At 44.9% G+C, this 27,791-nt stretch overlaps 2 protein-coding genes across 6 annotated transcripts in view; one reads left to right on the top strand and one right to left on the bottom strand.

Moving 5' to 3' along the window:
• Positions 1–925: 925 nt before the first annotated feature.
• SVOPL (SVOP like) lies at positions 926–25,322 on the top strand. Of its 4 annotated transcripts, XM_090144070.1 has the most exons (16): positions 926–1,063; positions 8,235–8,340; positions 9,142–9,233; positions 10,475–10,573; positions 11,313–11,384; positions 11,792–11,916; positions 14,122–14,185; positions 15,686–15,811; positions 16,540–16,668; positions 17,736–17,809; positions 19,028–19,230; positions 19,317–19,428; positions 19,855–19,936; positions 22,027–22,116; positions 22,488–22,601; positions 24,217–25,322. In XM_090144070.1, the coding sequence occupies exons 2-16, from the start codon at positions 8,262–8,264 to the stop codon at positions 24,226–24,228; spliced, it is 1,473 nt and encodes a 490-aa protein (XP_090000196.1). In that variant the 5' UTR covers positions 926–1,063; positions 8,235–8,261; the 3' UTR covers positions 24,229–25,322. The 4 variants fall into 4 exon arrangements, 3 of the variants coding, with proteins under 3 accessions (XP_090000196.1, XP_090000188.1, XP_031445590.2); XR_016468293.1 differs by lacking the exon at positions 19,855–19,936 and having other exon boundaries at positions 24,217–24,248; XM_090144062.1 differs by lacking the exon at positions 24,217–25,322 and having other exon boundaries at positions 22,488–23,190.
• The window catches only part of TRIM24 (tripartite motif containing 24), a 56,449-nt gene continuing 53,979 nt past the window's right edge, over positions 25,322–27,791 (bottom strand). For both annotated transcript variants that reach the window (XM_090144040.1, XM_090144046.1), the window contains exon 19: positions 25,322–27,746. In XM_090144040.1, the coding sequence (XP_090000166.1) occupies positions 27,537–27,746 (210 nt within the window). In that variant the 3' untranslated portion in view covers positions 25,322–27,536. The remainder of the gene's footprint in view (positions 27,747–27,791) is intronic.

Raw genomic sequence — 27,791 nt, forward strand, 5'->3', positions numbered from 1 at the left:
AGCTGTTGTTTGAAGCTGTGGTTGACCATTTCACAACGATTAATTCTCTTACAAGACTGCTGCCCTTCATTGCACAAACAATGCAAAACTGCTCATGGACAGATGATACTGCAGGCAGGCAATTTTCTACATGCTTTACTACAAGAACCCTCCTATTATCTGATTTGCTCCAGGTCTTGACAATGTGAGATTACAGAAGTTTGCAAACGTCATCGCTTAACAAAAGCATTGGTTTTGAGCTGTGTAAACAAAAGAGTGCAGTAGTTTCCGCACTGGCAGCCAATTTATTTCTCTCTGTGGACTTGTTTCACACTGGAAACTTAAAATGACTCCTCCTGTGCTGTACTTTTCAAGATGGGTTGCTAAAACAGATCGTGTAGTAATGCTAATACTTAATGAACAGAGAGAAGAGGGAAATCAATACATTTGAGATGAATTCACAGTGTTGATGTGATCTTTTTTAAATATTCAATGAACTGCCAGTTTTTCAAACTGAATAGTGTTAATCAAGACAGGCTATTTTTTCAAGCATGGAGGATGTAAAATCCCAACATGACACATGGAATGTTTTGGACATGGAATGTTTTGCTTCCCTCCAGAGAGGTTGTGGGTGCCCCATCCCTGACGGCATTCAAGGCTGGGTTGAACAGAGCCCTGGGCAGCCTGATCTGCTGGATGACAGCATTGCCCGTGGCAAGGGGTTGAAACTGCTTGGGTTTTAAGCTCCCTTCCAACTCAAGCCATTCTATGATTCTATGATTCCTGATACTCAGCTCCACTCAAGAATCCTGCCAGTTGAGGGTTCCCAGCAGCAAGTGCATCAGAGCAGTGTTTGCATGGGCTGTGAGACTGCACTGGTCAGCCTTGAGAGTCACCTTCCAGCTGCGCTGACAGAGAACACACATCCCCAGGCAAAGCAGTTGTTCCTGTTTTTCTCTTGAGTTGCCAAGAAACCATAGTGGCACTGGACACTGGCTGCCAATGGTCAGGAACATTTTTCATTCTAAGAGCAGCTTGGATTTGGAGCTGGAGCTAGAGCTGAGAGAAGAAAGAGTGGGTACAGGTATGTCTCCATGATACGTGTGGTTTCATGGCTCTGGCTCTTCAGGACCGGGTAACTTGTGGTTCATGTCACTCCAGCTGGTCTCATAGAGGCTCAATGTATGGACATCACCTTTGTTTCCTCACTCCAACCTGTGGAGGTTTGAGAGAAAAGATGTTTTGAAGCAAGGAAGGCCAAGTTAGTTTGATGCATTATCTGACAAAAGTTTGCTTTATGAAACAGTGGGGGGATTTTCTGCACAAGTGCGTATTTTATCCTTATTGCACCTTTCCATGTGATTGCGGTGTAATTGAGAAGGTGATTACCTGAATTATCTGAACCATTACCTGAAACAGAATACCTATTCCTTTTGGAGCTTCTGGGTGTTATACTTTTTGTCTCAGGCTTATATTTAAAGCAAGAAAAACAAGTTATCCCATGAATGCTGCAGGTGTCAAAATTATCTGCTGTTTACTGCACTGAACAGTGATTGTTGTGGCGAGATAGGGGAGGGCTGGCTAATGGTGATAGGACTGGAGGTGATTGCCTCAAGTTGGACCAGGGAAGGTTCAGGTTGGATATTAAGAATTTTGGTATTTAGGTATTTTGGGGCAGAGCAGTGACTGCCGATTCCCCAGCACAGCTGCTAGGCTGAATGAGATCAGATTTTCTAGTTAGTGCTGTGAACATGGCCACCAGATGTAGTCAGATCCAGAAGAGATCACCATTACAGACAGGTGGACCTTGGTACAACACCCTGTTGTCATTGTTTGGACTTCACCCATTGATGGAAGTCATGCGAAAATTTTTAACCTAAGAGGAAGTGCTGCCTCTGCATCCATTGCTAGGAAGGTGTTTAATTCTGAGGGCTGATGACATGAGCTACATCATTTTGTAGAAAATTAATACAAAAAAAAACCTCAGTGAATGACCACATAGGAGAGGAATGTGTTAACGAAGTCAAACTGATTTCTGTCATTCACACTCACTCTTTTGGGGTTGTTTATTCCTGTTTTGTTCAATCTATTGGGAATTGGCTGGCTGGATGCAGCCAAAGGGTTGTGATCAATGGTTCTGTGTCAGGGTGGAGGCCAGTCACAAGTGGTGTCCCTCAGGGGTCAGTCTTGGGACCTGGTGCTCTTCAACATCTTCATCAATGATACAGATGATGGCATTGAGTGCACCCTCAGCAAGTTTGTGGATGACACCAAGCTGAGTGGTGCACTCAATACATTGGAAAGAAGGGAAGCCATGCAGAAGGACTTGGACAGGCTGGAGGAGTGGGTCCATGAAAACCTAATGAGGTTCAATAAGGCCAAGTGCTGCACTTGGGTTGGGGCAATCCCAGGTATTTATACAAAGTGGGGGAAGAGCTCTTTGAGCGCAGCCCTGTGGAGAAGGACTTGGTGGTCCTGGTAGACGAGAAGCTGGACATGAGCCAGCAGTGTGCGCTTGCAACCCAGAAATCAACTGTGTTCTGAGCTGCATTAAAAAAGGGGTGGCCAGCAGGGAGAGGGAGGTGATTGTCCCCCTCTGCTCGGCTCTTGTGAGGCCCCATCAGGAGTAATGCGTCCAGGCCTGGGGCCCCCAATACAGGAAGGACGAGGAGCTCTTGGAGCGGATCCAGAGGAGGGCCACAAAGATGATCAGAGGGCTGGAGCACCTCTCTATGAGGAAAGGGTGAGGGAACTGGGCTTGTTTATCTTGGAGAAGAGAAGGCTCTTGGGAGACCTCATTGTGGCCTTCCAGTACTTGAAGGGAGCATATAAACAGGAGGGGGAACGGCTGTTTACAAGGGTGGACAGTGACAGGACAAGGGGGAATGGTCTTAAATTGAGAGAGGGGAGGTTTAGGCTAGATATTAGGAGAAAGTTTTTCACACAGAGGGTGGTGATGCACTGGAACAGGTTGCCCAAGGAGGCTGTGGATGCCCCATCCCTGGAGGCATTCAAGGCCAGGCTGGATGTGGCTCTGGGCAGCCTGGTCTGGTGGTTGGTGACCCTGCACATAGCAGGGGGGTTGAAACTAGATGGTCATTATGGTCATTTTCAACACAAGCCATTCTATGATTCTATGATTCCTCCTCATGAGAGCCAGAGCTGTGTTTAGCCAGGCCCTCCTGCCAAGATGACCTATGACATGGGGGATGAAGATAGCTAGGTCCCATGCTCTTGTCCAGTCCCTTGTGTCTGATGGATCAGTGATGATGGACTGGTTTGTGGATAAAGTTTTTATAGTCTTCAGGAATTTCTTGGAGCCTCTGGCTCCTGCAGCAAACAGCGCCTTCCTCAGTATTCACCTGTGTGATAGCTGTCTGTTATGTCCCTGAGCAGCTGTGAAGGTCTTTCTTCTCACCTTCATTCTCTTGTTTCTCCTGGAACTTTCATACATATGGATGTTCCCATTCACATTCCACTATGAGCAGTCTTTGCATTTCTGTTACAAGTAATTAAAATATATTAAAATATCATGAGGTGGATAAAAAAAAAATAATAGATAGCATGCCTTTGTTCAATCCCAAACATCTGAAAGCACATCTCTGCAGCTGAGACTTTTACTGGAATTTTGGCCATCCTTTCCCTCCTGCTGAAAGAAGCTGAAATGCCAACACTTCAGTACCCTTCTATGATTGCATGCATAGTGTCTGAGTTCTTGCAATGAAAGCATAAGGTATGGATTTAGCAGCCTGGATCCTGCATTTAGTTTAGCAGTTGTCAATAGTGGCTATGACTGAATATCAGATCTTATTAAAAGGAAGATGTAAAATAGGGCTGTGAAATGGCATATGTTAGCTGACAGCAAATGCATTCCTGATGCTTGGAAGTGTGAAACTCAGCATGAAAGTTCCATGCTTTGATAAAACTCCTACAGCACTGCTGTCAGCATGGTGAACATATTTCCAAAGAGAAGGATTTGGGGAACTCTCATGGGAAGGAGACAGAAAACACCATCAACTCCACACAAGCCAACATATTTGAGAAATAAAGATCAGCACACACACTCCTAGTCAAGAGCACTTGTCTATCATAGCTTGTATTTACTGGACAGCACAACCTGCAGTATTGAGATTTGCTGTGTCAAGGTCAGAATCACTGCGAGCCATGGGTAGTCATTGGTTAGGAAGTTTAGAGAGATGAAGCTGATGAGCAGGCCCTGTTTTCTTTGTGGTAGTGGCACCTGAACTGGCTTCAGCTGGCCTGGGGCAGCTGGTAGCTGCAACAGCAGCTGGGCTCCGCTCATGGCTTTGCACAGGGCAGCAAAACCCCTTTACCTGGATGTTGGCACTGTGGGATCTGCTCTCTGAAACTTGTCCCCTACAATCTCACCAGTGTTGTGACAGGGTCATATCTTCACTGTCCACTTTCCATCTCCTGCTGCTGAGATAGGGAAATGGTGGAGTCACCATCCCTGGACATGTTCAAGAACCATGTGGATGTGGCACTGAGGGATGTGGCCAGTGGATATGGTAGAGATAGGTTGATGGTTGGACAAGAGATCTTATAGGTATTTTCCAACTTTAATGACTTCATGATCTCCTTCCTCATCCCCACCAAAAGCCATGAGTAAGCACCATCACCCATGGTGGGCCACTCCCACAGAGGCACCTGTAGGTGCAGAGGGACCAGCAGAATTCACACTCCCTGTGACACAGGGCACCTTCCCTGTGCCACCTACTTCTCGGGAGGGACCTGACTGTACCCAGTAAGGAAGAAATCTGACTCCCTACAGCTGGATTCCAAACACACAGCAATGCCAGCACAATGAGGAAAGAAAACAGAAGAGAAAGAGGCAGAAGTAAGGGAGGAAAGGTCTGCTCCTCTGTGACGAAGACATTTCAGAGGTAAGAAAACTTCACTCAGAAAACCCAAAACCTGAGCAAAACAAGAAATCTAGTTGAGCCTTGACTTTAAGAGTGGGAGTATCTGATCATTCATACATCATGTCATCTTGCTGCTAGAACCCTGCAGTGGTTTCACTGTATTTACTCCCTTCTGATGGAGGATTGCTATTTTCCTTGCCAGCAACAGCTTTGGCACTGCTGTTTTTTTGGCTCGTGTAATTACCATTTAGTATTTTCAGTGTGATTTACAAATAGCAGGAAACTCTTCCTCATGACTCCCCACAGAGCTGTGACAGACATGAGATGCTTCATAAGGGCAAGTAGGGCTGCGTTTGCAATGACTAACCTATGTTCTCCATAGGAACCCTCAGGAGATTTACTGAAGTCTTACATGTAAACCTGTCTTTCGGAGATAAATGCTAGTGCAGAGCATACAGTGTCAAGGACTCACCTGAGCAGTGGCTTCTAACCTGCTTATTTGCAAGTGAATTTTGCTCTGGCTGCCCCAATAATCTGGCCATGAGGTGGATGAAGATATATGGACCTATTTCTGGTAGTACCTGAGATGCTACAGCAGGTGTCCCACTTGCTCACCCACTGCTGTTGGAGAGCTGTGGGGTATCCTATAGGTGTCATCCTGACATCTCCAGAGGTCTCAGCCACTACAGTGTGTTGGAGGTAGCTCTGCACCCTTCTGCTTGAGCACTTAACCATTGCTCGTGGATCCTGTGTGATGGCATGGGGTTCACCATTTCCTCCCTATTTTTGGAAGAACCTCAGTGCTTCCCATCCTGGTGGCACGTAATCCAGAGCAGTGAGCACCAATCAAATGCTTGAGTGCCTCTCAGCAAATGTTAGCAGAATACTCTAGCTTTGGGCTTCCACGGTGCTATGGCTTGCAGTTATAGCCCATCTGGCATGCATGGAGGTGGACCAGAGCCCAAGGCTTTGCCCTTCTCCCAGCCATGTCCCAGCCTGGCCTGCTGGGGAGCAGAGCTGTACATGCTGTGGGCTTTGGAGAGGTACAGCTGTTGAGCCAGACAGAGTCGTGATGAGGAGACTTACAGCAGGTTATATTTGCAGGATCTAATCTTAAAGGACCAGGCAAGGAGCAGAACTGGGCCCCAGGTTTTGTTTCTGTGAAGCTCTTTGTGATTCAGCCACACAATGAACCATTATCTCTTCCCGTGGGCTCTTCCAGTCACCTTACATGGTTGCTGTTGAGCTCATTCCACCTAGAAATGATCTGCAGATGATGGCCAGCATGATCAGCTGCTGGCACCATGTGCTGCTGGCAGCTACCACTGCCTGCAAGTATGGTGCTGAGAGGAAGTAGTGAGCAATATTGTGCACGTCCTCTGGGATCCTGGGCTGTAATCATCTATAACAGCAAGGTCAGTATAGCTGACCCACCCAACTGAACTGCTATTAGACCTTAATGACCTCCTTCTAACTGCACCTCCACATAATGTGCCCAGCTGGGAGCACTGTAACTCTGTGCTTTTTATGCTTATGCTGCCCTCTGTCTCAGATGAGATTTTGTACCTTTCATCACCAATGCTCTTGGTCATTTCCAAACTGAGCAGTTCTATGATTCTATGATTAGGTGCATTGCTTGCCCTGCTCCAGCCCCATGACTCCTGTGGGGCAGCACTGAACACTTTCTCACCAAGTCCAGCAGCTCTAGATGGAGATCATTGAAGGAGAGGTTTTAAACTGAAGATGAGTTGAGCCCCCTCTGCAAGAGTCACTGCATGCTCTCAGCAGGAAAGCTCGGGGGTTAAAACTTGCTGTGTGCTTAATCCCTCCCATGGGATTAAGATGAGATTTTCTTATCAGGAAAAGCATCTGTGATCAGATTTAGCAAGACATAGCATTGGAAACCAGACCCTCTGCAGGAGCAAGCCAGTTACAGTGCAGCTTGTGGTTGTTTCTTGCTGCCATAAGTGGATGGGGATTGATGCAGTGGGGTGAGGCAAAGGACCATATGTCCCGTGGGAAGCCAGGCTGGCAAGGCTGGGCTGGGCAAGAAGGAGCTAGGTGTGTACTCCTTGCCAAGTGTGCTATCCTTGGGAAGCCAGGGCTAGGGGAGCAGGCTGGGCAGCCCTGCTCCTCCCACTGGCTCTGCTTCATGCTCTTGCATGCTCTCAAAAACCTGAGCAATTACAGAGTGCAGCACCTCTACAGCTCACTGGACCCCAGCTCCTAAAAGAAACACTTCCGCCTTTGAGAGGGACAACTTACTGTTGATCATTGTCAATTCTCAGCTCTCGGAGATTGTGCAGCATCTTTTGATTTTCTTCGCATGTCCAGGCTGGGGAATCTCTTGCATCTTCTCTCATTCTCTGGACTTTGCATGAAAACAGTCAGAGCAATGCAATGACTGATTTGTCATCTCAGCTAAGCCACCTTGTGATGCCAGCAACCATAGGCAACCCTACAGGCCTGGGACAAAGTGGTTGGAAAGCTGCATGGAGGAAAAGGAATCTGGGGGTGTAGTGGTCAGTTGTCTTAACATGAGCCAGCAGTGTGCACAGGTATGCCCAATGGCATCCTGGCTTGTGTCAGAAATACTGCAGCCAGCAGGAGCAGGGAGGTGATCACCCCCCTGTACTCAGCACTGGTGAATCTGCACCTCAAGTGCTGTGTTCAGTTTTAGGCACCTCACTACAAGAAAGACACAGAGGCCCTGGAGTGTGTCCAGAGAAGCTGTGAGGGGTCTGGAGCACAAGTCTGATGGGAAGCAGCTGAGGGAGCTGGGATTGTTCAGTCTGAAGAAGAGAAGCTCAGGGGAGACCTTGTTGCTCTCTACAATAACCTGAAAGAAGGTTGTGGCGAGGTGAGGGTCAGCCTCTTCTCCCGGGTAACAGTGATAGGATGAGAGGGAATGGCCTCAAGTTGTGCCAGAGGAGGTTCAGGTTGGATATGAGGAAACAATTTCTTCTCAGAAGGAGCAATGCTGCAGTGACACAGGCTGCCCAGGGAGGTGGTGGAGTCACCATCCCTGGAGGTGTTCCAGAACCGTGTGCATGTGGCACTGACAGACATGGTCAGCAGGCATGGACTGATGGTTGCTCTTGATCATTTTAGAGGTCTTTTCCAACCTTAATGATTCTATGATTCTGTGCATTTTCTACAAAACAAACAAACAAACAAAAACAAACAAAAAAACAAAACAATACAAAACTTGGGATAAATGTCATTTCCTACTAGTTCTCTGAAACAAATCTGTGTAAGAGTGTATCTGAATTCTTCCACAACAGCCCAGAAAACTCCTTTGCTGGATGGTTACTAAGGTGGCTCTGTGAACCTCCAGGGGTTTAACGATTAAATCCTGTCCTTCTCCAACAGTTACGGTGGATCCCAGTAGCAGCTGAGATGGCCACTGCACCAAAAGAGGCAGCAAACGCTATTGCCTTGGAGGAAATCCACACGGAGGGACAAGAACCTCCCAAAGGTGTGTTTGTGTTGACAGGACCAGAAATGCTGGCCCTCATGAAGCAGGATAGAAGGAGGGTTCTGGCACTCCAGTTACCCAGACCTCAGACATCAGTTCATACTTCTTCTCTCCCACTACAGCTGCTAGGCTGTTAGCAGTGGCAGTGGAAGAGCTGCTTGTTTTGGTTTCTTTCAGCCACTGTTTTGTGTAAGCGATGTATTCCACTGGTAATTCTTTCATTTTAAGCTCATTCTTGGAAAAATATATATATTATTCAGTCCCAAAAGTATTTTAAAGTAAAAACTTCAGTGGAAAAGCATCAAAACAAAAAACGCCGGGGAAAAATTAATGATTTTCTCCTGAAATTCTGTACAGTCTCAGGATTTGCCCTGAGTTAGTTGGGAGATAAGTATTCTGACAGAAAAATTTACACAGCTCTGACTTTACATAAATATGATGTTGAAAGTAGACACTGAAAGCTTTCTGGCAGCTCTATTTATAAATCCATCCCAGCACTGGACTTGGGATCCTTGGTTTGTCCCTTTAATGGGAGAAAAAAGTTAGGAAGAGACAACACTGAACCCAGAGCCCATGGCTGTGCTTACTGCAGTGGCAGTGACTCTTGTGGGTCTGGGGAAGCCCCAGGCCATAGCCCACACCACCCTCACCAGGGCAAGTGAGAGTTTCCAGCCTTTCTCCTGGAACAGCCCCGTGGTTGCATGTAAAACATTCCCATTTCATAAAACCTGAGGGTGTACTATTTGACAACTGATTTTTTTTTTTTTTTTTTTGGTGTCTTTCTTTCCCATTTGTGTTCAGGGCAGAAGACATTTACAGTGGAAGAAGCTGTGGAAACCATTGGGTTTGGGAGGTTCCACATTGCACTTTTTCTCATCATGGGAAGCACTGGGGTAAGCGTTTGCAACCGACACCATCAGCCTGAAGAAACACTCCCTTCATTTTCTTTACTTTTTTTGCAATAACAACTACAATCACCACAAAAACATATTGCGGCCCATTTTTTCCCACATATACCTTCTCAAGCAGGATTCCTGCTTGTGTCAACTTTGGCCAAAATCAACATTGGCCAACTCTGATATTGAACCTGTTTCAAGGCAAAAGCAAACAGGTTGACCCAGGGCATCCTGGCCTGTCCCCTGCCCTGGAGTTCCATCCCTCTGCCACAGAGGTTCAGGGTTACCTGGAAAACTTCCCAACTAACAACATGTGAGGGTGCTGAGTTAACAGTAAAACAGTAGTAAAACACCTGGTTTGGAAACTGAAGCCATGCTAGGGTGAAGCTGTGATGCGGACATAGCCACAGGATCACCACAGCTGAGGCAGGAAGGTCTGTAGCTATGAGTGATGGGCTTACTTCTTAACCAAAGCCAGCTGCCAGGAGCAGTCAGTAATTTTATTACTATTTTTTAAATAACAATAATTTTAAGAGATTGTTCTAGATGCCCAAATTCACAGACAGGTACTTAAAACAAGCAGCTTGCTTTCCGGGTGCAGTTGAAGACTTTCCACCAGCACATCTGGTTGAAAGTCCTTCCAGACTTTCTGGCTACATGCTTGCTCTTGACAGTGACCGGAAAGGAGGTTATAGTAGGTAGGTGTCAGCCTCTTCTACCAGGTCATGGAAATAGCATGAGAAATAATGGCCTTAAGTTGCACCAGAGGAGATTCAGGTTGGGTATTAGGAAGTAGTTCTTCTCCAAAAGAATGGTGCTGCACCAGCACAGGCTGTCAGGGAGGTGATGAAGTTGTCATGCCTGGAGGTATTTAAGAACCATGTGGACATGGCACTGAGGGGACACAGTGGGCATGGTGGAGATGGGTTGGTGGTTGAACTGGATGATCTTCTTAGAGGTCTTTTCTAACCTTAATGATTATATGATTCTATTCTGTACCTACACATCCACTCCCTAGGTGCAGCTTTCTTCCAGCCTGTCTCCACTCCCCATTCCCAAGTGGGGAATGTCTTGCAGACCACGGTCAGGGCTGAGACCACCAAGGCACCACAACTTCACAGAGTGTGTTTCAGCATGGTGACACCTCCATGACTGCAGGCTTGGCATAGCTAGGGGCCTTTCTCTCATGGGATCCTCACAGCTTCCCTTCTTGTTAATGTGTATACTTGTCCCTAAAGGTGGCCGAAGCCATGGAGATCATGCTGATTGCTGTTGTGTCCCCTCTTATCCGGTGTGAGTGGCAGCTTCAAGACTGGCAGGTGGCTCTTGTGACAACAGTGAGTGACTCCTCCTCACCATGCAGGTCATCCATCACACAGGCATTGCACATGGCACCACCCCAGGCTTAACAGTGTATATTTCTCAAAGGGCCAAACAAATTCCAAGGCCTCCTGTCAGGGACAAGAGCAGTGACACAGCTGTAGAAACCAAGAGAACAATATGACATGAGCACACAACCACAATAAGAACTATAATGCCAATACAGGCTCCTATTTCCTGATTCTTTGGAAATCCCTATAACCCTTTACATGGAGGACCGTACACGGCTCTGGCAGTGCAATTTATCTTCTTGTTTACAAAGCATTTAACAGACACTTGATTTGAAGAGCAAAGCAGCCTGATGCTGCTGGGAATGAGTATCCCACAGCTGCTTCCAATTCTCCATTGTAATGCTATAATGTGATGGAAAGTACAGAAATAATAGCAGTGGCACAATCCTAGGCTGCAGCAAAAAAGAACAAGCCCAAATGCAGCAGCTGTAGATTCAGAAACAAGTGAAGAAAAACTACTTACCTTTAGAAGGCCTCTAGTATGGAAGGATATCCAGTAAGATACCCTCATCTCCTCTGCCAGCTCTTAAATGAGGTCTGAGAAGGGATGGATCCTGACTTCATCCCTTCAGGTCACTCAGGTGCATTGCATGGACCTGAGTTCCCCCTGGGTTAGCTCTGCCTTCCCACCAGATGCTCAATCATTGTTTCAGGCTGTGACTTAGCATTTCTGCTACATCCACAGATGGTGTTTTTTGGCTACATGGTCTTCAGCATAGTATTTGGGCTCCTGGCCGACAGATATGGCCGGTGGAAGGTAAGTGGGTTCTGGGGCTGTATGTTCTCTTCCTGAGACCTCTGACAAGACAAACACAGGACCTGCTATTGTCTGTCCCCTCTATCTCTTTGCTATGCAGTGTCCCAGCAACACTGCTGCCAGGGAGGGCTTAGCACATGGGGCTCAAAACCCTTCCAATACACCTGAGCACTTATCAAAGCTTCTAGAAGCCAGGAAGCTGCTCCTCCCATGAAGGAATGATGGGCCACACAAAAACAAGCTTCATGGTGCCCATTCATGGCACTTTTCTTTCCCCTTGATCTCAGGGCCAAGCTGGCTTCTCTTTTACCTTGCACCCTGGCCTCAGAAAACCTTCAAAATATTTGTTGCGCTGTCCCAAACAGAGAGGACCCTAGCCTATATGACCCTAATTGTGTCCTTTGCAGATTCTGCTGCTCTCCTTCCTCTGGGGAGCCTATTTCTCCCTGCTGACCTCATTTGCTCCCTCCTACATCTGGTTCGTCTTCCTGAGGACCATGGTGGGAGGTGGTGTGTCAGGCCACGCGCAAGGGTAAGGCCGTGTTTCATGCCTTATGGCAAGGACAAGGACAAACTAGCCTTCATGGGGAGGTTAGCAGCTTTTTCCTACTCTGATGGGAATTGTTGGGGATCAGAAGAACACAAAGTGGGAGGAGAGGAGGGGAGAATCCTGAAGCACAGAAAGGCAGGTTTTTTAATGTGTTATTTTCTTTGTGAATAAGGGGGAAACGTAATGAAAGCAAATGATTCTAAATCATCCACAGTCAAAAGGGAAGGAACAGGCAGGCAATATTTGGTGCTTGGTCCCCACTGCTTACCCTAGAGCATCTTTATTTAAGGCTGTTTCTATAAAGTGAGAGCATGGCTCTGCTTTTCTTCTTCCAAGGAGGCATCCAGGGGCCCAGAGATCCCACAGTTCATTTTGGCTGACCTTGGCAGAGTGCCCAGTGTCTCGTGCACTGAGCCTGATAAGCTGAGGCTGCGCAGTAACCTGGAGGAGACAGCCAGGAAGGGGCCTCTGAGGGGGCTGGAAGTGCAAGGGAGAGCAAATTCCCACATTGCCTTAAAGCAAAATGCTGTTCTGTTCATCACTGTGTTGTTGTCCATCTACCTAAATTGCAATTCCCAAGGACTCCTCAACCCTGGGATAGTGGAATGGGCTGGTTTGCATTAAGCCAATGTCAGAGGTCTTATTAAGCACATATATTATAAAAACAATTAGACAGGTAACAGATAAGCAAAGGCTGCTTCCTTGTAAAAAGGTCACAACAATTCTGCTTAGAGTAGCAAATTCTTCTTGAACTGATGTAAAACCTTCCCACTTAAACTTTTTGCCTTGTCAGGGTGAAAGTGTGGAGATATGGGAAGGAAGGAGAAAATCACTGTATTAACAGTCACTTCACTCGAAGACTGACAAAATAAGTGATTTCTTTTGACTCTGTCAGGGAAACACATGCAACATTTCAGAATATTCTGTAGTTCCTCAAAGCCTGTGTTGAAATTCAGGGCAAGAGGCTGTGGGCTCTCCAGGAAGTGAGATGGTGCCCTCCCATAGCTAACCTCTGGTGGCCCCTCCTTCACCTCCCTTTGAGACCCTGTGAAGACTGGTTTGAATGCACGATTTTTTTTTCAAACCCACTGCCTGTGCAGGACAGCACAAAGCAGCTCGCACTGATTGAAAAAGTCCTTTGTCAGAGCAGAGTATGGGAGGCTGGTACTGCTGGAGGCCAGGACAGGGCAAAGCAGGCAGAAGGAACTTGCAGTTCCTCCCCACATTGGTGTTGCATAGTTTATAAGGCACCTCAACTGCTGAGATGATGGAAAGGGCCACTGTGGGTCTCTACACCAGTGATGGTGTTGCTGATTTTAAATTTCCCAGAACACATTCATAAAGCTAAGTGTTTAGAGAGGAGACATTGCTTTATTTCTGTGCAGAGTGTAAGGTGAGATATTCCCACAAATCAAGTTCCCCAAGTCTTCACGTTGGCTTCTATTTAAATAATGAATTTTCATTATATGCCTATCTTATACGTAAGTCACACCTACCCATTGCATATTACTATAGAATCTTAGAATCATTTGAGTTGGAAGGAACCCTTAAAGGTCATCTAGTCCAACTCTCCTGCAATGAACAGGAGCATCTACAGCTCGATGAGGGTGCTCAGAGCCCCATTCAGCCTGACCTTCAGTGCCTCCAGGAGTGGACATCCACTAGCTTTCTTGACAACCTGTGCCAGTGCTTCATTACCCATATATTCAATGGCATTATGCAACTACAATTTTATATTGACATATTTGAGTTTTCTGTGCTTGTGCAGAGGTCTTCAGTTGTTTTTTAGGAGGTATCCCACTACTGACTTTATACATGGCTGGGTTTTCTAAGGACCAATCTCTACTGAATTGTTACTGTCTTGGACGTGTGCCTCTATTTCAAGGATGTCTGTTCTTACCGTTCTTATTTATGAAAATCTTGAAGAGGAGCATCAAGTCTCAGGAGGGATGTTCATCATAGATAAGCAGGACATCTGCAACCTAAAAGCAGAACTTAACCTTCAGGAAATACCTCAATCAGAGAGAAATATAAAATAATTCGTTTCAATACATCAGTGGAAAAGGGGTGGTCCCTCTGTCTCCAGGCATCCACGCTGGATGCTGGCTGAGCCGAACAAATTGTTCTTTGATTGGTACAGAAATCGTTGTTGTCACTGTCCTTTTGCCTTGTTTTTCTTTTCATTAGGCTTATCATAAAAACAGAATTTCTGCCTACCAAGTACCGAGGATATATGCTGCCCTTATCTCAGGTAAGAGCGGGCATATTACTGTTTCTTCTCATTCGTACTCTCAGGAGATTTGCTGTGCTGCTGTTTGGAAGCCAGATCTCCAACAAGCCACAATATCTGCATTTGTCTTGGGTTGAGCAAGCGCCTCCTGTACCATGGAGCGCGTGCTGTGCATTATTAAGGATCCACACAGACAGCCGTGTGCAGAAGAGAAGCTATTTCTTCTCTCTTAATTGGATCATCCCAGCACTGTGGGGGGACTTTGAGTGACAGCTGACATCCGCCCTTTCTGTTACCTTCTGATAACTGTGCTGCCTGCCTTAATGGGGTCAGTGCTGGTGGGCTGTCACTCAGGCTGCAGCAAGAGTGTCTGTTTTCTCCACTGGGAAGTGGAATGCAGTAGTCAGTGAGGGGCTACTCGAGGCAAAGAGTGCTTATGGCTTCTCCTGCACTCATCTCATCTTCCATTGGAGTGCATCAGGCTCTCTCCAGCATTCACAGCAAGAAAAGTTTGTGCAAGCATGAGCCAAAAGCAAAGTGCGCTGAAGAGGGGTCTCTGATCAGGGCAGCTCAACATCTCTGCTGGGTTGTGTTTGGATCTCACATAAGGTAAATGCAAGACATTGGGACTGAATTGTGGTGATTACATGTGATTAATGAGGTGGTTGCTGGATGAGGTCCTGGGCTGTGCCTTGCCTTGGGCCTTAGGGCCTGAGATGTGCTGGAAGGGCTGTGACCACCCTTCCAACATGACTGGGGTGGGCCCTTACTCTAATTTCTGCCAGGAGCACTTTATGCGTGTGCAGGTGATCTGTGAAGGCCTCACTGAAATCATTAATGCATCTGGCTGTTGAAATGAAAATGTTGGTATACAGTCTTGGTGGAAGGGGTGAGTTGCTTTTCATTAGTGTGTGTGACCCCAGGGATTTATTACCGAAGCGCCTCCAGAAGATCAGAGATATATAAAAAGGGACAGTCTTGCATTTCTCTCCACAAATGTATTCTGCCCATAGATTACTCATGAACTTGTTGTGGCTTGTGGCTCATACTGCTGGAGCTTCTTTGTATGGTGCCCCTGAAAGGGGCTCTTCTCCTGATGGTAACAAGGGAACCTGCAGATTTGGGGCCAGGTTCCCCATTGGTACAACTTGGAACTGAGTCCACTGGAGGCCCACCAACCTCCAACAGTGGCAATCTGCCCCCTTTTTGCCTTTGGTATTTATACATCTGCTGCATCCCCAAAGAGGTTCAACCGAGAGAATTCACGGGCATGAGTGTTAGCAGAGATGTGACTGGAAGGACAGAAGAAGCTTTAAGTACAATGGCAACTACAGCAAGATACCTGTTTTTGTCCAGAGCTAATTAAGAGTGTCCTCAGATATCCCTCCCCAGACTATCATCTGTATTTTTCTCTTTCCTTCATTCCAAACTCATCTTTGCAGACAGCAAGGAAAGGGATGAAAATAAGCAAATTTTTGCCATGTGTTCAAGCCTTTTAACTCTTTTTTTTCCCTTGGAAAGGTGTTCTGGTTGGCAGGATCCTTGTTGATCATTGGTCTGGCATCAGTGGTAAACCCAACCATTGGCTGGCGATGGCTGATCAGAATCGCCTCCATTCCTGGCATCATTCTCATCATGGTATTCAAGGTAGGAAGAGCCTCTCCTCACTTCCCACAGCCACAGATGTGGCATCTTCCCAGTCACCAAGAGGCATCACCCTTCACCTTCTCAGCCAACTGCAGCTTCCCTGGGTCTGCTCAGTCCTGAGAACGACCTGCCTTGGGCTTGAGGACCATCTTATTTTTGTGTGGTGATGTGAAAAATGCTTAAAAAGACCTTTAATTAATATTTCATTGATATGAATACTTTTGTAATAGTTTAATTGAGATATAATTTAATAAAAAGGTATTTTTTTTTGGAGCAGGCAACAGGAATGTGTGAACATTGCGAATGCTAGTGATGAGTGAATTTTCTCCTAAATTTTATCCATGTTTCCCTTTGTTTCATGATATCTTTGTTAATTTTTCTAAAACTTTTGAGTTAGAAACAGGTGCCACTTCGCATCTTAGAACGTCATTATTTAAGAGAGAGTTCTATTAAACCCATGTCTTTGGTTCCCTCTCTGGCAACTGGCTGTGGCAGACCTTCAGAAGCCAGTGCAAGGGCAGAGTCAGTCCTTAATAAGAGAGCAGGGAGATCTTAGACCATACAGTTCCAGCAGTGGTGCCCTGGGGGACGGCTGGAGAGCACATCCCAAGGAATGACTCGTAACCTTGCACTGATCTCGTCAGGCTCCTGGGCAAGATAGGGGATGTGGGCAGCACAGGCTGCTAGGAAAGAGGCAGGAGGGCTTTCTAATACTGCTCCACTTTCAGTTCATACCTGAATCAGCACGTTACAATGTGTCCACGGGGAATAACACGGCTGCCCTGGCCACGCTGCAGAGGATAGCCAAGATGAACCGAGCAGCGATGCCAGAGGGAGTGTTGCAGGAGCCTCCCAAGGTAAGCTCAGCCTGCAGCATTGCCTTGCTCCATTATCCTGTCCCATCCCATACCATCTCATCTCATCTTGGCTCGGCCCCTCTTGTCCCATCCCATCTTGACTCATCCTACCCCTGGTCCACTGGGCACAAGGATGTGAGCAAGGTCACCGAGCGCATCTCACTCCACATCTCTCCCTCACCATGCCTGGCTTCCTTCCCAGATATTGGCAGTGGTTATGAAGAGGCCATTTTGCTCTGGGAAAGACAATAATCTTAGCTTCCAAAAAGGAATCAGATTTTCCACTTTTTTTTCCCCATGATCTTCATTTTCACAGGATGAATATTGTGCTGAGAAAAGATTCGCTGCCTTTACCACAAAAAAGGCTCCAAACAAAGTGCTTCTTTCCACCACTGCCTGCTCTCAGGGTGTCTGCAGCACCACAGGACCCTAATCCTGCCCACTGCTGTATTCCTGGGGGCTGTGGCCCCAGGACCTTCTGCTGGTCCCAGTGCCTTCCCCAACAACCAGTTCCACCTCTTCTAAGCAGCCTGGGAGCTGAACACTTATCTTGTCCAGGGCCCAGCTCTTTTAAGCCCCTTTCCTGGACCTCTTTGCTGCTTATTCAGTCCCACAGGCACCAAGCATTGTCCTCAGCAATTCATGCAAGATGGTGCCATTGTATTGGAATTAATTAGGATTAAGGCTTCCCTGTCTTTTAATTGAATTTATGTAATGGAACAACATTGACTACACACAGGGTTTTGCTTAGACATGCACCCTTCCAGGCTTCACCAATAACGAATAAAAAATAGAAAGGCAATCCCATACCTGTCCCTGTAGACTTGGAGTGGTGTGTGGGAGAGGTGTGTGGGGTGCTCTCTTCTTCTCCCTCCTTGCTTTGCAAGCATGACCTCCCACAGCCATCTTCTGAAAAGGGGCTTCCTTTCTGAAGGGTGCAGTGCTATCTGTCCATCCATCCGTGCCAGGAGATGCCCAGGGCGAGTGCACTGAGGCCTGGCCACCAGCTGCTGCCACAAAGCATTTTCCCTGATGTAAAAGTTGCCTTTCTACCAAATTATTTGCAGGAAAGAAGAGGAAGATTCAAAGACCTCCTCCACCCCAAGTACCTAAGAACCACTCTGCAGATATGGATCATATGGTGAAGAATGTTATATATGTATATATATATATATATTTTTTTTTTTTTTCTCTTGCTTATCATTCCCTCAGGACTGGTTGGCTTGGTCTACCCACAGTAGCACCATGGTGCCCTCAGTTTGCTTTCACTCCTTGTTGCCAGTTCGTTCATTCTGAGAGAAGACACATGTACTGCCCTCACTGTTAGAGGGCTCAAACAAAAACTCAGTGACTGGTACCAGTGCCACTGGCTGGGAAAATGTCAGACTGCTGAGAGATGAGCTCCATTTGCCTTGTTCCCTGTAGCTGTATATATGAGTAATATATGTTTCATTGACTTTGCTGGCTGGAATGGATATGTATGAATAATGGGTCTGTGGGAACTCATTGACCAAAATCTTGCTAAACCAGGCCTTGAATATTTTATGTTTTTTCCCATCAACTTGTAGGACTATTATGAAATCTTTTTGTTTCTTAATCCTCCTTTCTCTCCTGCTCACCCAGAAGGCACTGGTGTGTTCTCAGGTTTGTGTCCCTGTCTCTTTGTGCCCCCAGCATCCGCATGTCCCCAGGCAGCTCATTTTGCAGCCCACACTCTGCAACTTGTTTCCAAAACTGCCAGGGGGGATTAAAAAAAAAAAAAAAAGAAAGTGAAAATTACTTCTCAGCCTGCTTATGATGAGGTGTATGCTGAATTATTTGATAATGACACAGTGAGGCTGCCACTATCAGTGCCCTGTTGTTGGCAGCAAGCCTGGGTGCGGTGTGAGCCTCTCCAGCTGGTGAAAACTCCTTTGGAAAATTGCTATACAGAAAGAATGGGGAATAAGACACCCAGACAGCTCCTGCATGTGAGCTGTAAGAACTGGGGTCTGGGTGAGAGGCCTGCTGCAGGAAAGGGCAGTATGGAAATGCCTCCACCAAAATACAAGTGATCAAAGGCGCTGTCTCCTGCATGATACAGCACTGCTACTTCCCAGTCTGCAAGTATCAGGAGGTTCGGTGAATGCTGAGGGTGGGCTCCTCCAAGGAAGAGGTGCATGGACAGAGGTGGCAGTGCTTTGCAGTGTGCTGGGTGACTGCTGACTTGGTCCTCAGGCTCAGGGTGATAGATGAGGGTGCAAATTGTCCATCACCGTGGCACTGGTGTGTACAGGGGGTTCCTAGGGCACCCCAAACCTGCTGCATTCCAGTGCCATTTTCCTTGCCTTCCCCACCCACACCACGCTCCTCCCTACAGGCTTGGCATAGCTTTTGCTTACTATGGAGTCATCTTGGCCAGTGCTGAGCTGCTGGAGCGGGACCTGGGCTGCACCTCAAGGTCACCACTGAGTGAGAATCCCGGCCCTGTCTCAGAGGAGAGTCACAGCCCCTGCTACTGCCGCCCCTTTGGCCCTTCTGCCTACCGGACCATGATCATCAGCACCGCGGGAGAGATTGCATGTAACCTCCTCTCCTCTTCTCTTCTTGTGCTCACTGCAAAACTGAGAGCCCTAACACCTAAAGTTATGATCTCTTTTCTGTCTCAGTAAATCCCCTGAACATTCTCGGCATCAACTTCCTCGGCAGACGCCTGAGCCTATGCATCACCATGGGATGTACGGCACTGTTCTTTCTTCTCCTCAACATCTGCACATCCAGGTAACTGCTCAGTTCCACGAGGGCTGTAGTTATTGAACTGACCTGGGGGAATTTCTAAGAAGGGCCCCATTCGAGATGGCAGAGGTAGACATCTCCCGAAGCCCTTTAAATGAGCCCCTGTCAGGAGGGCTATAGCTGTTCACTTAGGTACCAACTGCTTTGTTGCTGTTATTACCATAATTTCCAGTTTTTTCTGCCTTATGTCTACCCTCAGCATGGCTAGCTAGAGATCTGCTTGCAGTTTCTTTATAGCAGTGGCAAACTTGCACTGTCAATGGACTAAAAAAAAAACCCACTACACTTGCCAGCAACCAACTTTCCTTTACTTCAAGCTTGTAAAAGCCTTAGCATAGTGAAAGCATATCAGGCTGTGTCTCTGTCACTGTTCAGTGACACTAATGCTTTGCTTCACACTGCTTCTTTTAGTGCAGGCATGACTGGCTTTCTCTTCATGCTGCGTGCCTTGGTTTCAGCAAACTTCAACACCATCTACATTTACACTGCAGAGGTGGGTCCTTCTGAAGGTACTTGGAATCACAGCAGCATTAAGATTGGAAAAGACCTCCAAGATAATTGAAAATCTAACACCAGCCCATCACACCGTGCTCACTAACCATGTCCCTCAGTGCCACATACTTGAAGTGCCACAGCACTTGAACATGCTCTGGGGCATGGAAGCCCATTAGCCAGGAATGCTGCCATATGTATTGACCAGCTAAGAGTCAGCTTCCCTGAACTGAGTATCTCTGGCTTCCTGACCACTCTGTTTTCATAAGTGGGATCAGAAAACTAGCTGGAGGTGACAAGAGCAGCTAGGGAAGGAGTGCCCTTCTGGGCTGCTTGTTGGTCACTACTACTAAGTGTTATTTCTGAGGATGTTATACACTATCACCTTCCAAAAATCTCAGTTCTCTCTCAGTCCCTTTGAAGTTAGACAACAGACTACCACTGAAAGGAACCTTTTCCAGCACTTAGATTAGCTATTGTAGCTAGTATAAAAGTTTTTTACATGTATATGCTCAACTAGTGGAAATTGTGTTCTGTCTGCAAATAGTTCTAACCATTCAGAGAGCATCTCCTTCACACATCTTCAGAGCGATTAGTCCCCTGGGTTACTTACACATTGCTTTTGTATAAAAACACAGTTGTGTGGAATTTAATTTCTTCCTTTTAAGACTGAGTGGTAAGTGCTAAGATGCTGATAGCAGTAGTTAGCTTTGTTGACCTGATAGTGTGCCATACTTCTTTTTATAGCACACTATTTTTAAGCACGTAAAGTACCAGACTTTACTAAATACCAGTTTTTAAATAGTCTAGAACTGGATGCTGTTGATGTGAAAACCATTGTTGAAATAGCCATACTGTAAACCACAAATACATAAGATTTAATCAATGATCAAAACCAAACTTGGAAAAACTCTTTCCAGACACGTCCCAGACTTTTCTGGAACTACTTCACATCCTCTGGCTTGGCCCAGCCTTATTTAAAGAAATGCTTAAATGACAACACTTGCTAAAACCTACTGACATGAATGGGACTTAAATTAAGCAAAGCGTAAGGTTAGGATGTTTACTATCAGGATTTTCCCACAGCACTGAAGCAAAGCATATACTCAAGTGTTTTACTGACATGGGTGTCAGGGAGATGTGAAAAATATACAAAGCACATTAGGACACCAAGCTGTGTGATGTGGCTGACATGCCCGAGGGACAAGATACCATTCAGTAAGACCTAGGCAGGCTTGAGCAGAGGGCCCAGCTGAACCTCATGAGGTTCAACAAAGGCAAGTGCAATCAATCAAGTGCACCTGGGTCATGGAAACCCTCACTATCAGTACAAGCTGGGGGATGTAAGGATAGAGCACAGCCCTACAACATCTGTTGTGATAGGACAAAGGGAAATGGTTTCAAACTAAAAGAGAAGAGATTTAGATTGGACACAAGGAAAAAGTTTTTTTTTACAGTAAGTGTGACACTAGAACAGGTTGCCAGGAGAGATGGTAGATATTCTGCCAAGGCCAGGCTGGAGGGCCTCTGAGTACCCTGATCTAGCTGTAGGTTTGTGGCAGGGGAGTTGGACTAAATGAACTTTAAAATTCCTTTCCAACTCAAATGAATCTATAATTCTATTTCTCTAAGCCTGGATGTTTCCTATCAGGATTTCCCTTTCTTCTTCCTCCTTCTAAACAAAGGTGCTGTTGATGTAAATAAGTAGACTGTCTTGAAGGCTGCAGACAATGTCCTTTTCTCCTGTTTTCCAGACACATAGTCTGGCAATATAAATTGAATTCTCCCTTTAGCACCCAGCCTATGGTCTATGACTTTGGCCTGAGCAGCCCAGTGCAGACGAAGGAAAGGTGTCTGTGTATATGTTGCCTTCAACTTCTATTCTGGACATGAAATGGAAGAATTGCGATGGAATGAATGAGATACAAAGCAATTTTTAAATCTTTTTGCTTCTTCTCCCACTGACTGCTCTTGATAATGTAATGGGTCTACATGAAGGAAAGAGGAAAATAAAAAAAAAGGGGGGTGGAATGAGAACACATACCACTGATTATTGTTGCATTCATCTGATTTCTTTCTAACCTGTGTCAGGTTTACCCCACCACAATGCGAGCCTTGGGGATGGGAACCAGTGGGTCACTGTGCCGTGTTGGAGCTATGGTGGCACCATTCATATCACAAGTAAGAGCACTGCTGACAATGTCAGTAAGCCTTGAGTCAAACATTACCATCAAATACACAGGGATGTCCCTGAAGTTAATAGAATATAGGGGGAGGCATTCAATCTCAGTGTCTGGTTTGCTTTTTCAAACTCATTTGTTCTTTATCTGATATTTATGCAGAATACTTGGACAGTCTTTGCCAGACGTGGATCTTGCTATTATTTGCTGCTTTCTGTAAACTCATAGATTTCACGAGTGGCATTTTCTGGATACTGCTGAGTCCCTCAGGCATTTGCAACCCATTGCCCACTCTCTAATTCTTAATTAACTGCTGGGCTCCCAAAGCACTGATGTTTGACCTGTTTCTTTCTTTCTTTCTTTCTTCTGCAGGTTCTTATGAGTGCATCTTTCCTTGGGGCCCTGTGTCTTTTCTCATCTGTGTGTGTTGTGTGTGCAATCTCTGCCTTCACGCTACCCATCGAGACCAAGGGCAGGGCACTGCAGGTTTGTATGGACTCTCCAGGAGCCTCTCCCTATCTAAAGGCTACCTAGAAAGTATAAATCTTGATTCAGCCAGAAAGAAAACCAAAATCTTCTCAGGGTTCATAAGCCAAAACAAGAACTGAGGGATAAACAGAGGAAGGTGCTGTCATAACAACTGAAAGCACTGTTACCCCAGTTGCCTGAACTCATTCCTCATAGAAGAACAAACAGGAATGCCTGTTCTAGCCCCAGCTCCCTCACTATAGCATGTTAAATTAGTGCAAGCCCTTCTTTGCTATCTCTGGTCCCCATATGAAGTTGCTGCACGTATTCTCCTCTGCTGCAGGCAGAGAAGATAGCAGCTAACAATTAACACCTTAAAGTACTAAAGCCACTTTTACATCAAATTCAAGTCAAAACCCCCTGCTCCATCAGCCCTCTAACCTAAACCCTTATGGCTAGTGTTTCCTATAAGGACACTAGAGGTAATGAGACAAAACACTAAGCCCAAAGTTTAAGGAAAGTCAATTATAGGCAATTAGCTGTAAGAGCATGGGAATTTTCATGTCATGGAAGAGGCATGTCCTCTTCCTGCATGTTCTTCTGCAGTCTTACCCATACAAGCCAAAAAATCATAGGATGTAATCCAGACTCTTTAGCAGCCTAGGGCCAGACAGATGTTTGATTAACCTGCTTGTTATCAGATTCAGGACCAGACTAAAAAAATTGTATACAAACACTTACATACATACATAATGTATGTATACACACACACAAGTTCATTGGGCCACATCTTAGGTTTCCACAAGGTGCATGGGACAGTTTTTGAGAAAGCAATTTATTAATAATCGACTGCTTCTTTAAATGAATGTCTTTTTAAAAATAAAGCCTACTGTTTTTGATGTTTTAAAACATCTATATGAAAATCCAAAAAAGATTGGGAAGAATATACAATTTTAAGAAAGGAAGTGGAAAAAGCAACTTCTTCTTTTGTGCAGAACTATTTGTGCACTGTGAAAAGTTGGCATCAGATCTAATATTCAACTTGCAAATGATTCTCTAGTCTTCCTTTCAGAGATCAGTGTGTGTGCAAAGCCATACAGGCATTGCTGAATTGTGGCTGTTGGACATATTGTCCAAGGGTGTCACACAGCAGTCATCCAATTCATGTAATAATTTAAAGAGAGCTCTTGAACATGGTAACGTTCAGTCCTATGGCTCCAGACAATCCATGCATGTCTCAACATCAGGTTCAAACAAAACAACTAAATGAATCTTCTTGTGTAATCTACAATGAAATTTAAAAAGCATACAGACCCATGGTCTGGCTGGCATTGTCCTCAACGAGTGAGGAGCTGTGACCCTCAGGGTTCTGTACTGGGACAGATACTATTCACTGGTGATGCAGAGTGTACCCTTAGCAAGTTCGTGGATAATACCAAGCTGATAGCGTGGGAAGAGATGCCATCCAGAGGGACCTGGACAGGCTTGAGAAGTGGGCAAATGAGAACCCTCACGCAGTTCAACACGTACACGTATTCAAATGGATATTATTTTCCCTCTGTATTCATTTCTGCTGTTTTTCATATGCATTCTGTTAATTTTATGGTTTTTGTATTTTTTTTCCCTCTCTTAGCAAGTAAAATGAAAGCGTTTGATGTTGGATTGGGTACAAAAGAAAAAGAAACTTTGGAATCCATAATTTCCTGTGAGCCACATTTGATCTTGATTGCTTCTCCATACCATTTCCATTATAGAAAAATGCAACCGATCAGTGTAAGAGCTATGATTTGCATAGACGAAGGGTAGCTTTCTCAAGTACCTTCTTATGATTCAATAAAAATGTTTTCTATCCACGTCATGAAGAAAAGGAAGACTCTTTACTAGTGCTATTACTAGTGTTATGCCACACACACACAAAAAAAAAAAAAAAAAAAGGAAAGAAAACATCATCCCTAATTGATTAAGTGGACAAAGAAGAAAAAAATACACAAAGAAGATATGCTTTCTGCCATAGTAGCTGGGAGGACACGGTACTTACTTTTAAAAAACAAAATAGCATTCCTCAAATATTTGTTCTTATCTCACCTGCATCAAAAGCTAAGTTCAACATCTCAAATGTCACTGCAATGGTAATTTCTGAAGGTCCTTAGGGTGACATTCAAAACCACAAGATGAAAGCTGAGTCAGATTTTTTTCCCATGGATTATTTAAACAGAGACAAGATCAAACAGATCACTGAAAAAGTTGTCTTGTCCTTGTGCCTGATGGTAGCATGCAAATGAGGTTCTCAGGTAAACAGGTTACCAAATTTAAGTTCTTTGGAGACCTGTTTTAATCACTTTCTGTACTAGGGCATTTGTGATGTTGCAGGCTGACAGAGCTATCCTGATCCATCTTGTTTAAGATGGCAAGCCAAAATAAAGCACACACATCATTTGTCATCTGGACATTCAAATGGTCTGAATTGCCAGCTTCCATGGCTCCACAGTTAATGCAAGACAGCCAGGTGGTTGGCTGGCCAGCAATATTACTGACTTATTAGGCAAGTGGCACCTGCATTGTTTATCGCAATCTCTTCCTCCAACCTAGTAAAGAACTGAGTAAAACAAGTCTTTTTTTTTTTTTCTTTCCCTTTTTACATTTTTCTTATGTACACACAACTGGTTCTCAATGACGAGGGGAAATGCACTGATGTAAGGTAATTCCTTTTAGCTTCTTTCCATCTCAGGAGATGTCTATTTTGATCTCTAGTGCTGCTGATTCTATAAGCTGTTGCAGTACTAGAAGAAAAATGTCTGAATGAAAAACAGACCGCAGAACAGTCTTATACTCTTAACCACATTCCCCAGCAAAACACACTGTGACTTGTGAGGAGGGGTTCTTTCTGAATAAACTATTTTCAATTTGTTCCACTGTTGCTGTACAATTATTTCAAGAAGTTTGCACTGTTTTGAGGGGAGAATCAAAAGCAGAGAGAGCAGCAACTGGACTGCAAGAATACATTAACATTCCTCTCCAGTATCTCTCACTGAGAGAACAACTTGTAGATGAAGCTACATAGGTGTCAAACTTCACCTCTAACTGCACCAAGCGTTCTATGAAACTTGTGCTTGCAACTTTAGGTGTAGAGAAACATTCATCAGCTTTCTCTGGAAGCACAGTTAACTTGACTTGGGTATCTAGGACTTTTGTAACATTAGATGTTGCAGCGACAGAGCCTCTCATTTCTTAATTCTGTGCTCCTGCAGCACAGTGATTGTGCCTGTTATGTTAAAATGGTCTCCCTCACCATCCTGTTCAGCTCCTTCACTTTCACTTCTCATTTTTTCCTGGAACTCTGGGATGGTAGAACTTCTGCTACAAAAAACTCCCCTTAGGTAATTAAAAATAATAATAATAGTTTTAGAAGGATAAATTAATTGCTACTCTAGGAAGCTCAACACCCAGTCAAACCATCACAGCACTTCAAAAGCTGTAGTGACTGTCAAAGGCCAGCTGCAAGCACACCTGAGTGTTCTTCTGAAATGTCCACAGCATTTAAATATGCAGGGGCACTCTGGGATAAAGGCACGTGAGCAGCTTCCCAGCAGGTAAAAGCAAAAGATGCGGCCTTTTGCTGAGGGTATACGTACACAGCAGGAAAGAACAAGCAGCACTTCTGTTTAGGTTTGCAAGGATCTATATCCACAGCACCATATTAATGCTACATAACAAGTAAAAAGCAGGTCTGCGTAAACACAGATGTCTTCATAAATCCATCTGCAAAACTCTGGCACAAATCAGAGCTCAATTTATGCAAGAGATTGTCTGCTCTTCCTAAAAAAGACAGTTTTCACTTAAGATGACATACGTGAAGAGTTTAAGCCAATAGCTGCAGCAATCATAGACATGTACTTTAAATCTGCAATTGCTGAATGCAGAAACAACCATCTACATTGTTATCAGCACTTCTGGAAAGCAGGAAAAAAAAGAAAATTCCAACATCATTTATCTTCAGTTTCTAGTGGTTTTTACAAGGACAGATAAAGGGTCAAGGAACAAGATCTTTTTTTTCTAAAGCCCTCCCCCCTCCTTTACACTTGTTTATTTAACAATGGCTGCATTCCCACAATAATATTTAGAAATTTGGAAAAAGAATAAGATCTTGTGGACAGAAAAGACACTTTTCTTTCCCTCCCTAAGCTTACCAAAAAGCTTGATAGTTGCAAGCAAACTTTTTTCCCTTGAGACTTTCCGTCTAATACTAAAGTCCATTAAAAAGAAGTACATCAAACTTGTGAGGCACCTTTTAAACAACATTTTGTATAGGAATACCATTGTTTCTTGCTGGCTGTGGGAAAATGGTACAAAACGAAGCACCGTGTCCTTTCCTTCCTCTATTAAAAACTCTCAAATTCCTTTTTTTCTTTAAGTTACTTTTAATACACTCTCCCTCACATTTTAAAATTAATCAATAACTTCTTTAGGAGCAACTACACTTTCATTGTATCAGTCAGTATTGTAGGACAACAATATTACAACATCTGTTTTCATGGCTTGTGTTAAATACAGTACAAAGAAACCAAATCATGGCCAGCCACATGCCTTTGGTAAAATTAAATGTCTGGTGAGATCACATTTTCTTCAAACTCAGAAAACCATATGTTGAACCTATGTAACATCTTAAAGTTCAATTCTATACAAACTTCTTTTCTTCTTCAAAGTAAAGTTAAACAGCTGTCATCTCATACAAATCACAGTTTCTGCGCTGTTCCAGAAGTATGCTGCAAGTTTGGAACTTCAAGGAAGCTCTCTGCATGCTCTGGATCTCCCCTGGAATTGTGTTTCAGACAAGGGGTAGAAAGTCGAGTAAATATCCACAGACCTCCAGGTCAAAGCAGTCATGACTCTTCCCCTTTCAACAACAGTCAGTGATAAATATCCTTAGTTTTTACAAAACGTTCCACATGCGACTCATTTAAGCAACTGACGGTCTTCTCCTTTAAGACGTTTTTTCCGAGGCTGTACAATGTCATCATCTGAGTCATCACTAAGTTCTGGATTATCTTTTTCATTCTGGCAGTTAGATTGTACAGGGAACTTCCTCCCAGGATAAAGGCTCTTTAGTAGTTCTTCAAAGTATGCTTCAAGTTTCATGCCGGCATCAGCCACTTCTGAATCAGGCTGTTGGGTGAATTAACAACATCAATACATCATGAAATAGCTTTA

Source organism: Phasianus colchicus, chromosome 1, assembly GCF_987193195.1.
Source record: "Phasianus colchicus chromosome 1, bPhaCol1.hap1.1, whole genome shotgun sequence".
Lineage (NCBI taxonomy): Eukaryota > Metazoa > Chordata > Aves > Galliformes > Phasianidae > Phasianus > Phasianus colchicus.

What these genes read in the sequence shown, in the direction of transcription:
- SVOPL (XM_090144062.1), top strand. Translation starts at nt 8,262, where the DNA reads ATGGCCACTGCACCAAAAGAGGCAGCAAACGCTATTGCCTTGGAGGAA. An exon ending in TGTTGCAGGAGCCTCCCAAG is followed by an intron (nt 16,669 to 17,735) that starts GTAAGCTCAGCC and finishes AATTATTTGCAG; the next exon opens with GAAAGAAGAGGAAGATTCAA. An exon ending in CACCGCGGGAGAGATTGCAT is followed by an intron (nt 19,231 to 19,316) that starts GTAACCTCCTCT and finishes TTTCTGTCTCAG; the next exon opens with TAAATCCCCTGAACATTCTC.